At 41.8% G+C, this 13,997-nt stretch overlaps 1 protein-coding gene across 2 annotated transcripts in view; it reads left to right on the forward strand.

Moving 5' to 3' along the window:
* FGF14 (fibroblast growth factor 14) overlaps positions 1-13,997 on the forward strand; it is a 418,914-nt gene that overhangs the window by 270,137 nt on the left and 134,780 nt on the right. The window contains exon 1 of one of the 2 annotated variants that reach the window (XM_075139417.1): positions 3,373-3,600. The exons of the other annotated variant lie outside the window; for it this stretch is intronic. Within the exon in view, the coding sequence (XP_074995518.1) occupies positions 3,408-3,600 (193 nt within the window). The 5' untranslated portion in view covers positions 3,373-3,407. Of the gene's footprint in view, positions 1-3,372; positions 3,601-13,997 lie in introns of those variants that run through there. 2 annotated transcript variants of the gene reach the window in all.

The following is a 13,997-nucleotide window of genomic DNA, read 5'->3' on the forward strand; positions in this document are numbered from 1 at the left end:
TTTTGTTTTAGAAAACTCCTGAAATCCATGATAAATTAGTAGTTAGAAATGAACAGATGGGAAAACAGAAAGTATTGAAAATCCCTTCTCCTCCTCTTTTGCTTTTAATCGTTTGTTTTCATAATCAGAGTTTTGTTAATCAGAAGTAAAATTCTATTTTAATGTAGCAAATGTTATAACTGAGATATTTCCATTTGTCCTAAATGCATAATCTTATGCAGTTACTAGTCTTTAAGGTAGTCGATATGTTCATACTTCTACAATCCATCTGTTAGCAAAACCTTTGACTAGAATTGCACACATTTTATCACAGGGTAAGACAGCAGATGGCTCTCTTGAGTTTTCTTTGCAAAACCTCAAGCTGTAAACAACTGCTCTGCATTTCTGAGATGCAAGTAGAAAGCTATTGTTTTTGATCTCTGGAGTAAGAAACACATTTTCTCTTGTCTATAGGCATACTGCCTATTTTCACCTTTGTTATTTGCTTTCTTTGCCATCACCCCGAGCATCAGATCATTGAGAAATGTCAGTGTGTTTTGGCAAAGGCCCTGTATTTGAAAGAAACTACGGAAAAGGAACAATAGTAGTACATAGTATATAGTGAATAGCATCATTGGATAATATAAAGGGGTCCTTCCAGCAAAAGGCAACGTGGAACGTACATCTTTTTGGAGAGACTTTCTCATGCAAAAGTTAGGGCTGTATGTATTCCACTCCTAAATGCCTATGAAAATTAAAGATAGTGGAGGGTTGGGCTTTATCTCACTCTACTCCCTCTCATTCATTCCTTTGTTTGGAGCCAGGTCGAGCAGAAAACTTTGGGCTGTGTCCTGTCACCCCTTCCGCCGGTGGCAGAGGATGCCCCAGGGCCACAGCGGTCCGGTCTCTGCTCGGCTCTCCATGGTGCTGCAGGCAGAGACCGCCCGGGGCGCCGGGGCGGGGACCGGGGCCGGGGCCGGGGAGGGGGGCCCACTGGGGCGGCATTTGGAGGAGCGCTTCTGTCTTGAGGAGACTTGAGGAAGGCAACACTGTATCTTGTCCGCTGCCGGGAAGTATGGAAAAGAGAAGCAGTATGCAAAACTACTACAGTGAAATTTTGAAATTTAAATTTTAAAAAAAATCCTTTCTGTCTAATTGCATTAGTTAAGGTAATTGTAATCGTTGTAAGGAAATTGCTGCTCTGTAAAAATTGTCAGACAGAAAATCCAATGCAAGTGTTTTAGCTGAATCTCTTTAGAGACACTTTTAAATAGAATTAAAATGTATTATCCAGATCCGATTGTGCATGTTCTGCTCCTGGTTGGTCTAGTATTAATACAAAATCCCTGTATAACGGAGTTCCCACCATACACTTCTTTCCTCTGTATAAAAATAGCCCTTTGTAGATTAAAGGATTTAGGGAAATAATGGTCAATATCAGAGATGCTGAAGCCTCTGCTGAAACAAGAACCCACTCTTACCTACGAGGTTCTGTATTGCAAAACAGTGAATTATTCTGGATGGGTATTTACACTTCAAAGCCTGTTTTTATAAAGAAACATCTGATAAGAAATTAGAGTATTCTGAAAACAGTATAAAAATTAGATATTTATTACATGGTATTTCCCTGTGTGAGCATCTGCCCTTCCTTATAGGATAACTCTGCATTTTTTTCCTGTGTAGCTGCTGGCTTCCTTTTTCTACTTTCCTCTGGTTAGTTACAACTTCAGGAAGTTTCACCGTTAGGCTGGCAGAAAGTAAATCCAAAAAGCATTGAGCCCTTATTCGAAAAGGGAGAAGACTCAACAGAAAAAGATGAAAGGAAAGACATGAGATGTCATATTTTACATGGAATTTATTATCTGCAGTGTATTGTAAACTCCTCGGGGCAGATACTCCATAGGCATTCTGTGTCTAGCGAGCTTGGCTGGTGCTTGCTCAAGCGCTCCAAGACGTAGACTATGAAAAAAATTAAGAAATAATTTTACATGGTGCTGGTGATCAATACATCTACCTACTGTACTTGTTTGTGGGTGCCCTATGGAATTCCTTCGGTATTTGTGAAACCTCAGAAATCAGTTCGTGTTCCGAGTTAAAAGTCCGCTGCTGCTATAACCTTTTCTCCCAAAGAGCTCGTGTTGGTTTGGGTGGAAGGTGCCCTCAGCCTCGTAGGTGTGTTTCTTCCCCACGGCTCTAAAACCTACGTATGCAGCAGAAACCCCTCTCCCGCCGGACTACAGCCCCGTCTGTTCCCGGGGTGTGGGGCGAGGAGGGGCAGAGGGGTGCCCCTGCCCCGCCGCGGGCGGGCTGGCCGGCAGAAGGGCTGCCGCGGGGTGGGGTGCCCCCGGGCGGACCGCGGTTCCCCCTCACCCGCCTTCCTCTGCCCCACAGCTTCCCTGGCCCGGGGACGGGGACAGGTACCGGTGTCACCGCTGGGTGCGGCGGCAGGAGCCGGTGCGAGGGAGCTGGCGAGAGGGTGCCTGCCGGGCTGCCTCGGTGTGCCGGGGAGGGCAGGGTGCGTGCCGGGCTGCCTCGGTGTGCCGGGGCGGGTGGCGGAGGACGGGGCGGGAGCCCCGCACGAAGCCATCCGGAAAGCTAAGGGGGAGCAGAGGCAGCTGGCGGCGGATCCGCCGGGAACCCGCTGGTTCCCACCAGAAAACCGCATCAGCAACACCCCTTCCCTCCGCCCCTCGCCCCCTTTGCTTTATCCTCCTGCCTTTCCCCCGTCCCTCCTCCACCCCCTGCACCCTCGCCGCCCCTCGCCTTGGGGAGGACAGTAAAAGCTCCAGCGGTGCGTGCCCGTGTGTCTGTGTCGCTGTGTGTGTGCGTGCGTGTGTGTCTAGGGGAGGCTGGAGCGGGGTGGGACTGAAGAGCCGTGATTACAGCTCTCCCCGGAGAAGAAGATGGCTCTCTCCAGATGCTGATTTCTGAAGCACTTGGCAATCATCGGGCGGGAGCCTGGAAGAGGCGGCGGTAGCCGCCCCGGCCGCGGCGATGGTAGCGGCGGGCGAGCGGGCGGCGGCGGCGCGGGGCTGAGGGGCAGTCCCGGGAGGCGACGCTGCCGGCCGGACCCGGCCCGACCCGACCCGACCCGACCGAGGGCGGCTCTGCCCCGAGTCCCGCTCGCTCTGCTCCACTCCGCTCCGCGCCGCCAGCCCGCCCGCAGATACCCGCCGCCCAAGCAGGTGCCCCTGCGCCCGGGCACGGCGGGAGGGGCGGCGGGGCACCCATGCGGTGACCCGCGGCGGCGGCAGCTCCCGCGGGCCGGAGGGAGGGGGTGCCCCGCTGCAGCCGCGTCTCGGGCCGGAGGAGGCTCCCGCTCACCCGCGCCCCCGGCGATGGGTCCCCGCCGGGGCTGAGCGCCCCGCCGCCGCCCTCCCCCCTGCCCGTCGCGGCGCCGGCCGGCGTGGGCGAGCCGGCGAGCAGCCATGGCAGCGGCCATCGCCAGCGGCTTGATCCGCCAGAAGCGGCAGGCGAGGGAGCAGCACTGGGACCGGCCCTCGGCCAGCAGGAGGCGGAACAGCCCCAGCAAGAACCGCGGGCTCTGCAACGGCAACCTGGTGGACATTTTCTCCAAGGTCCGCATCTTCGGGCTCAAGAAGCGGCGGTTGAGGCGCCAAGGTGCGTCCCTGTGGCCGGGCCCGCCTGGGGGGGCGGGCGGGAGGGGGCAACCTGTGGCGGGAAACTTCCCGGGCCGGGCGCCGCCGCGGCGGGAGGCGCCAACCGCCGCCCCCGCTTCTGTCAGCGGGCGGCTCCCGCTCCCTCTCAGCGGGCGAAGGGCTCGGCGGGCTGAGGGGCGCGGCGGCTTCTCCGTCGGGACCCCCGCCTTGCCGCCCGGCTGCCTGCCCTGGGCGGGCAGCTGCCTGCTGGCCTGCCTGCGCCGCCGCCCTGCCCGAGGCGCCGCGGCCGGCGGGCCCAGCCCGCCCTGGGGCTCAGGTGTTGGTCGCGGCAGGTGGGCTCCGGGGCAGGAAGCCCCTCGGGGGAGGCGACCCGGGTGGCGTGAGTCCTGCCCGTGTTTTTCTTTAAAGGACAAAGGGCACACAGCGCGGAAAGCTCTTTAAGTGTCCGGTGTCTGGGAACGGTGGCTCGCCCGTCCCTTCCTTGAGCCGCCTGCTTGGCTTTGGCAGGCGTAGTGCAGGGGTCCCGCTCCCCGCTGCCCGGTGACTTCCCAGTCGCCAAAGTGAGAGCTACGGCGTAGCTGGCAGCCGTGGGAGTGCTGCTCTGCATCCCTGTGGGTGCCCGGCTGTGGGTCTGTCTGCTCGCTGCCCAGCCCGGATCAGGGCCGCGTCGCATAGCAAGTTTTGCAGGTAGTTCTTCTTCGGGGTAGATGGCCAGTAGTCAACCGAGACGACTAAAACTAGTACCGTGGTGATCGCGTTTTATCAGTGCTTTGTATTAGAACCCTAGAAATAAAAGGCGTTAAATGATACTGCAATGACTTCTCGATTTTTTAAATTTTGTTGTACTCAGCTCAATGTTCAACAGCGTTCAGAAGTGGTGATGACTTATTTTGTACTTGTCCTCAGGAAACAAGTAGTTTTAGAACAAAAGGATTGTATTATGAAGAGTGAAACGTGGCTAATACCTAACAGTCAGTGGTAAAGTACAAGCCATCCTCGGTTACATTAGAGAATGCCACCATGTGTTGTAGTTTGGTATGTATACTATAGCTCCTCTTTGGGTTGGGTTGGAAGATAATTTTAAGAAGCATAATCAGTGATCTGTCCTGATTGATCCTTCCTGTTTTTTTTCCATGCTTCATACTTGAAATAGCATAAATCAACAAAATCCATACAATTTTATTTTTATATGGCTTTATTACCATAAGGATTATTTCTTGTAACTCCTAATGCAAGCTAAACCTTGCCATTTTTAGGTAGTACAGTGATACAGGGAAGGTGAGTGAGAACATGTTAGTGGCAAAATCTATGGTGGCTTATTTTTAGGCAGTCTGCATGTGTGCTTAAGAAGAAGACTAGAGTACTTGGTTTAGGATGGTGGATTTATATATGTGATATTTGTTCATGAAAACAAGTTTAGGGGGATTTGCTAACTGAGCAATTGTTCTCAACCACCTGTGCAGTCTTATTTGAGAGAAAACTCTGTTTTCTATATTATGGTTTGAGGAGGAGATGACTGTCTCACAGCACCGAGATGCCAAACATTTTCTTAGGTAGGAAGGGGCTTTAAAGAGAGTTCTGAACTCGTCCTTTTTCATTCATTCATTTTTCATAAGGCACTTTTTGACATTCTTGAATAAAAGAACCAGATTAGAATATGACTCAACTGTTAACCCATACCACTGGTACAGATGATTTCAGTAAGAATAATCAGAACAAGGGCTAGTCACTAGTAAAGTCTGCATTGATTTACGTTAAGGTCTCAGAATTGCTGCTCATCCATAAGAATTCCTGCTGAAAAGAATACTATCGTGCCTTTTACTGTGTATGTTCATGATGCGTAAAGTGATACATGGAGTACCTGTGGATTCAAAGTTGCATGCTATTTAGGAGGGAAAATGAAGAAACAATCAAGCAGAAGTTGTTACTGAAACATCTTATGCAGAATAATGAATAATCATTTGGAAGAAAACACATTTTGTAAGTCTGATTGCTTTAAAAGTACCTTATATGAGTTACAAAATGAACGTTTATGAGATTCTCTTTTTAGTTTTCCCAAACTGAGTAAAATGACCACTAAATTCTTCACTGAAATCATACTGTCAAACCCATTAAAATAAGTCTTTGCCAAGCAAAATAGGACGCATTTCAAAACATCTGTTGTCAGAAAGGTGCTATGGGATTTTGACAAATAAACCTTGTGTAAATGATATACAGAGTGTCATGAGAGCATTGTGAAAAATGAGCTAACTGAGATGTGACAAACCATCCATAGCATTCTCGTACAAGTCAATGGAAGAGTAGAAGTACATGTAAGATATTTGTTATGTAGAGCAGTAAAAGCTAGTCTGTATTTCTTATGGAATAAAAAAGTGTTTTGCTTTGTACTTACATATGAAAAATAAGTGTCTTCCCATCTGTGAAATAGTCAGGCAGCAAAAACTAATGATGCTGCTTTTTAAATCAAAAATATACATTTACTCTTCTACATACACATGTATGTGAATTAGATAAATAGATATACACAATGTATGCACACTTACCAACCTGTTAGCAAACTTTTGAAAATATTCAATATTTTTAAACTTTTCTAATGCCTTTTAGTACTGTTCTTGTTCAGTGGGATTTATTTGTGAACTGTCGTGGTTTAACCCCAGCCGGCAACTAAGCCCCACACAGCCACTCGCTCACTCCCCCCCGATGGGATGGGGGAGAGAATCGGAAGAGTAAAAGTGAGAAAACTCATGGGTTGAGATAAAGACAGTTTAATAGGGAAAGCAAAAGCCACGCACGCAAGCAGAGCAAAGCAAGGAATTCACTGCTTCCCATCGGCAGGCAGGTCAACCATCTCCAGGAAAGCAGGGCTCCGTCATGTGTAACAGTGACTTGGGAAGACAAACGCCGTCACTCCGAATGTCCCCCCTTCCTTCTTCTTTCCCCAGCTTTATATGCTGAGCATGATGTCATATGGTATGGGATGTCCCTTTGGTCACTCAGGGTCAGCTGTCCCAGCTGTGTCCCCTCTCAACTTCTTGTGTACCCCCAGCCTCCTCGCTGGTGGGGTGAGGTGAGAAGCAGAAAAGGCCTTGGCTCTGTGTAAGCACTGCTCAGTTATGAGCATCCTGTGTTATCATCCCTGTGTTATCAACTCTGTTTCCAGCACAAATCCAAACCATAGCCCCACACTAGCTACTATGAAGAAAATTAACTCTATCCCAACCAAAACTAGCACATGAACAAATGAGGTTATTATGAATACATAACATGCTAAAATCCCCAACTGAATATAAATTTTTTCTGTCATTGTGACTAATTTGCTGTTCATGGTCCTTCCTTTAGGGGCATGCTAAAATGTCAACTGAAGAGTGTTTTGGGAGACTAACATTTAGGAATGGTTACCTTAAAGATACATCCAGGAGCTCACTCAGGGTAAAGGATAATTGTATTTGCTTATATATTGGCTCTATTGATAGACAAAATGGTAGTTTTAAACAGCTCTTCTAAAACTTTGATTAATGAATTAAACTGGCAAAGTGATTTCTGTGGGAGAGTTGTCTGATAATCTACTGAGTGGATGAAACCATTTTCATTTACCGGACAGCTTTGATTCATATTGTTTAGTATTATGATCTTTCAAATTTATTTCATCTTTATTTTGTCCTACCTGTCATCTGATGAGGAAATCACTGTCATTAATTTCCGGGTAGCCACGAAGCCAAGATCTTGCCTGACACTGATGCCAGACATCAATCAATTATGAATCATCCTGTCCTAGATTAGAGGTTGTTCAGTTATAATGGTTTAATTTATGTTAATATAATCACAAATGGAAGAATTGACAGACAAGATTTTGAGTCTTCAAGTGAAATAACCTTATATAACCTGGGGCTACCCAATAAAATGAAGAAAATACATGTCAGTTCATCACCTCATGCAACTACAGCGCGCAGAGATTAAAAACATATGTTTGTCACTAGTGCAAATTCAAACTTCTTAGCCTGTATTTTCATCTACATATCTAGCTTCTTTGCTACTCTGAAAAATTGTCATTTGGTTAATTAGGTCCCTTGAGAGTATTCTACTGGAAAATACTCAACATTTAAATGTATTAAAAACCAAGTGTGATGTTTACTGTTTCTGTGTGCTAATACCACATTAAAACTTCTAAAGTTATACACAGAGTGTATGAATTTTGGAATTTGAATTTTGGCCTCTGATTTTGTACATTAATATTTATGAGAAAGAGAGATCTAGGGAACATGTTCAGAAAATGCACTGATTAGATTTTATTGCATCTACAAAGGTAATTTAATTCTCCAAAGAAAGTATTTTTGGGAAATTCCTCAGCATATCAGCTAATGTTTTGCGCCAGACGTGGGAGTGGCCCATAATCTCAGACGTAAGATAATTCCCCATATACATAGTGCCTTAAGTAGTTTTTAGTTCTCCTACTTGTGGAATGATGTAAGTGGAACTGAAATGAAGGTCTGTGCACGCGGGCGTACGTGCCTCGTTTCCCGAAGCTTAAGAAACCACATCGAATCCCAATCAGTTAGCTCTAGCCTCGGATGATCTGGCTTGCTCAAAGTTTCAGTGGACCAAAACCTGTAGCTACGCTTTGCTATGGGACTGTCCCCAGAATTAATTTTTCTTGGCAGTTCAGTAAAGCCCACAGCTGCTGCATTGTCTAGGTGCAAGACTGTCTATTTTTCTGGGTGTTGAACTGATGTTGCTTTTTCTTCACTACTTTTCTTCAAATGATATTGATTAATCCACAGCCCTTTTGGAACTATAAATCCAGTCTTAACAGTATATATATAAATTTATAATTTTTCAAATTTTTTTCCTTCATTGCTGCTAATCTGTTCAAAGGACTGCATGATCATCAAAAATTGAAAATGCGTAAATATGCTGTATCTCATGTAAAATATTCTAAGCATATTTAAAAATTATTTTTGAACACGTGGTTTGCTAGCCTCAGTGTTAAGTTTTCTTTCCCATGCATTCAGTATTTCACATAGACCCTGTGCTTGCTAAGGGAGACTTTAAAAGGAAATGTAGTAATGGCTGGAATGTCAATCTCTTATTCTGAACGGGTCTTGGTGGCTCTAAAAGTGATGAATGAGACGTTTTTGAGAGGAAATGGGGAAAAATAACTTTAAAATGGTAACATAATTTTAGGGGCTATTGATTTTTAGAAATGTCTTAAACATGGGTGATAGAATAGTGGGCCTTGAACATACAGGTAGTGCTGTACCAATGTTCAGAATAACTCCTGTTTTAATGTAAAGCAAGTAGAAAAACTTAACTATGCCCATTGTATGTCTTAAAATATTGTGCTAAAAGTAGAAATCAGATCACTTCAGAGAGTGGTAAGTATTTTAACTTATGTTTTCTAAATACTCTAAGTTTGGTAATACTTTCAAGTTAAATTTCTTTGAAATTTCTCAGAGGCTTCATAGTTGTTTTGGCTTGAATTCCTTGCTTGTTTTGTCTATAAAGTACTGTGGTGTTTGGGTTTTTTTCGTGAATTCTTTCTTCCTGATAAGCATTGGTTTACATTTATTTACCTCAGGAAATTTGCATATCTGGAGGGTATGTGAAATTGGAGGAACCCAAATTTCACTTTTCCTATATACAAACATTGCTTTTCACTATCTTCACTTGGTAATTAGAGATTTAACTCTTCATTAGCAAATGAACTCGTCATTCTTGGGTGATCTTGCTGGATCTCCAAAGTTCAGGCAGTTTCTGTCCACATATAGTGATCTTTTTTTTAAGGTTATTGTATCTATTAAATGCATTGTAGAACTAAATTATCTGGGTAATAGAGATACTAAGGGAGATTTCAGTATAGGTGGTTTCTGATTCATGGTGATGTAGGGATAGAAATGTTATAGGAGAGGTCAGGTTTCTATACTGTATTTAAAGACAGAATTCTGTCTTTTAACAATATCTAATCTATCAGTGGATGTCATTTTTTCAAGGTATTTCAGTCTGTTAATTTGAATTAAACTGAGTGTTTAAAACTCATTTTGAATAATGAATTATCAAGTCAGTAGCTTATAAACAGCAGTAATCAATTTGAATGTAGAGCTAACACTCAAAAAGTTTATTACAGAAAACTTTGCTGTTAAAGTCTTTTGATTTAGACTCTAAGCATAGTTTAGAAATTTGAAGATGATACACAAAACCATGAGATTGGATACCCATTTTTCGTAATGAGTAAATAGAGGCCTGTCTTGCTTGGTCGTATGTAAGCTCTTTTCTACCTTGGGCAAATATTAGAGTTAGTGATAGACAGGAAGATATACCCCAATGGCATGTACTCGTACTGTGCCATCAGCTCTTTCTGAAACCCTTTAAAACTTGATTCCATGGTAGAAGAGGATGAGAAAATTAGTAAAGCTCTGATTTTCTCTATTAAGATCTAAAATCAGCAACCTGCTTTCACTGCATGTAGACCATAACATTTCTGTACATTAGGGGTTTAGTTTTTCATTTCAATTATATAGATCAGATCATTTGATGAGGTCAAGTTTAGATCTTCCAATATATTTTCCTATGGGAATGAAAATGAGGGAACATACCCTTTCCTGGTGCCAAGAAAGAAACTAGCTGCTTTTGGTGCCAGGATTTAGGAATACATAATTGGATCAAGTTAGAGACGGGCGGGAGTCGAGTCCAGGACTCTCAAGTTTTGATTCTATGTTACAAACTATAGATGATTTCAGCTATCCTGAAATAGGTGACATTACTTAAATTTACATTTCTGTAAATAAATAAATATATAACCAAAGAAGGTGGAGAATTTTCGTATTTCAAAGGAAACCTAATATAAGATTGAAAGAAGTAAATAGTAAAAGGTTGATATGAAATTTAGTCCATAGATGGACTATGTTGAAAAAAAATACAGAATCCTTGTTCCCTCAAGGCTTTCAGGATTCCAGGTTGGTTTGTTTGCCATTTCGTAAAATGGTGAGTACAAGCTAATAAACACGATATTGGTTGTTTCAGTAAGATTTTCATAAATGAAGCTAGAGAAAGTTAACTGAAATTGGAATGCAAAGTATATCCTTTCTCTAGGATATAAAGTATCATCTGTAGGATGTAACTAAATTAAACAATTGAATTAAATCTGTGGTCTGGATTCTAATCCCTTGCCCAGGTGTAGAACTTTTGAAAGGCATTGGAGTTGCTGTGCTATAAAACTGGTGTAAACTGAACCAAGATTGGACTGCTGATTGGCAGTAATCAGCATAAATAAATGATGGAACTCAACATTTGTTTAAAATGCTAAATCAAGCATTTTATTTCATGTAAGAATAATTCAGCACCATGAAACACAAGCACACAGTCTTTTTCTCTCTGTAGAAGTTAATTTAAAAAGGTAAAAAGAAAAAGTCCTTCTTAATTAACTATTATTTCCATTGCAAAGCCTGCCCTTTCTACTTTATTTTTCAAACTCCAAGATGTATCCAATACACTAAGTGTAGCTGCTGCTGCTCCTGTTTTGCTACTGTAAAGACTGGCTTCAGAAAACATCTAGTTTTGGTTGCTAGACTATTTCCAGTGGTTTTTGAAAAAATGCAAATGAGAGAAAGGAAGTAATGATTTTTTAAATTAGTCTCCATTTTTTAATGGTTCATTGTACATGAATTTCATGTCCCAATGAAAAGGGACTTTTCAAGCCTCAGGGCATTTTTGTTACTGAATTTCAAAGTCACTCGGCAAACAACAGATATGTCAGGCTTAAGAAAAGGTCAGCAGATTTCTTTACAGTGGAGATTCTTGTGGAACTATGAACCTAGAGGTGGGAGCTGGTACCAGGGTCTCCCTTAATGCAGTAATGCATTATAGATATTTCTAGTTTGGTTTTGATGAGAATTTGCACTCTCTGAGTGTTATAGAGAGACTCACTTCCTTACTTACCATATAAAACTAGAACAATGGTGATTTTTTACTGAAATTACTATGCCATTATTGTAGTATTTTCTGTAGTGCGAATGAAAGATGTCTTTGAAAGGCAACAATTTACTTCAGATTTCTGTGATCATAAGTACTAAATTTATGGTTTACATATACCTTCTTATATGAAAACATTACATATCTATAATGCCTAGATTATGTTAGTGCTCTTCTTTAAAAAGTATATTCTATAATGAAAGAGAGAGTACCTCACCAACAAGAAGTCTATTTCAGTATGATACTTACATTTTCTTTCCAAATCTGTAACAGTTTTTCACATAACAGCAGACTTAATTTTTGTGATTAGAACAACATGTGTGAAGTTTATTGGTAATTCATAAAGAACAGTCTGTTTCTAGAGTATAAATAAAATAGGTATTTATGTTTTTATTTATTTTGGTTTTAATCCATGATCATTTCTTCTTTGTTTTGTTTTTAAGAAAACAGTCTTATAACAAATTGGTACGTTCATAAATGTGATGAAGTAAGGTTTTTCTCCAATCATTCTCCCTTGTAACCTAAACTCTGTAGTTCATTAATTATAGTTCATAACGGTTCCAAAATCTTGCAACATTTACTGAGCATTTAGTTGTTTGCACCCTTACTGCTTTATGCATTGTGAATATCCCAGCTTAAAGAGATGCTCCTCTCATTTTCGTCTATGTAGTTTATGTATAATTGAGGCTTGAATTCCTCTACCTTAATTAGTGGTTTGTATCTCTTCATATGAAATTCTGATAAGTTGAAAAATTTACCACTGTTATCTGTATCCCAGTGACTATGAAATAAATGAACTCTTAAACTTTATTGCTCTATTTTCTTCTTTCAGTTTTCTTGCTGTGTAGTCAGAACAGTTCCTTCTTTGTAATCAGAACAAATACACATGAAATGTGTAATATTTTGTTCCCAACAGCATTTTAAACTGTGTTACTTAGCCAACAAAAATAAGATTCCATCAATTATGGAATCTCTTTCTATGACACTAGAAAGAAACTTGCATGGCTGGAGGGCTTTGCTGCAGCCTTTTGGATTTTAGCAAGGCTCCCCGTGTGTCTACTGCAAGTCTTGTCTTATCAGAGCTCTGGTCAGGCTTCTATCTGGAGGTATACTTAGGGCATCAGTCCTGAAGATTACCCATGCTTGCCCTCAGCAAGCAGAGGTATGATTACAGGATAAAGACCTAAGTAGGATTGTCTACACCTTTTCTTGTGTAGGGACACACAAAAAATTAATAATGGATTCCTCCTCCTATTAGTTCCTTTTCATTATCTTATCAATCATCTTGGATCATGACTGTGCCAAAAAGTAGGACTAATTACAAAAGGATACTTCAGAATTTTTTAATAGAAAACTAATCCTGGGGTTGAAAAGTTGAGAGAGATTGATCCCTACTGATGCAGGTACTCTGAAGAAATGCAAACCTTTGTTGTTTCTAGTAAATATTATTGAACTTAGCTTGTGTATGGTTTGAGGATTTGAAAATATAGATGTTCCTCCTAAGGAACTCATTAGAAAATTATTAATAGTGAACAATATATTTCATCATCATCATCAGTTCTCACTGCCAAGCAAGTTATTTTTTCATCTGAATAGCTTTATTTGGGTAATCAAGTTTTGTGTTTACCACAAACTCCAAACAGAGTCTGGTGCACAGATGATTTATACCCTTCTTATAAATATTAAAAAATGAAGACCGTAGTCTTAGCTTCCTTACTAGCATAGTTTTGGCTTGCTTAAAATAACAGTCTGGATTCTGAGAACGTTTTTTTTTTTTACCTACCTTTTTTTTTACCTTTTTTTTCCCCCCTCTGAAGATGGTTTTGTGCAGAGATTAGTTTATGGCTGGACTCTTCCAGGTATTAGATTGGTAAATCCCACTTCATTATTGCTTCCAGTTATGTTTTAGTTTTCTGACAAAGTAGAAATAACTGTCATTCTAGTTTCTGTGTCCATAGACCTTTGCTAAAACAAATGAGAGACCTGCTTCCACAGAGCCTCAGTAATGATTTTTTGTGGCAATATTTAAGAAAAAAGAGATACAACTTTTTGAATTCCAGCTCTAAAGGTCAGATGTCCCCAAATTTGCAATTTGCGTACAAGTAAGAAATTTAGCATTTTACCCCTTTTGTAGATGTAAATTTATTCATTAAATTCTGTTGCCTAAGTAGCTTATATGTGCTAAACAACTGTGAGGTTGTGATGTTACTACCCTAAAAACAGATCTTTTCATGTAATGCTCATGATTCTGGAAATCTTTGTAAAATTGATATGTAATGCTCTGTATAAAAAGTATTCTGTAACTTCTATGCAAAATGAGCAAAAAAGTTATGCATGTAAATAAATCAAAATGAGTGGATGGCTCAGATGTATATAAATTATGACATTTAGAAAACCCCAGCCATCTTTCTTTGGAAACAGTGAATATTACTG

The sequence above is a fragment of the Calonectris borealis genome, chromosome 1 (assembly GCF_964195595.1).
Source record: "Calonectris borealis chromosome 1, bCalBor7.hap1.2, whole genome shotgun sequence".
Lineage (NCBI taxonomy): Eukaryota > Metazoa > Chordata > Aves > Procellariiformes > Procellariidae > Calonectris > Calonectris borealis.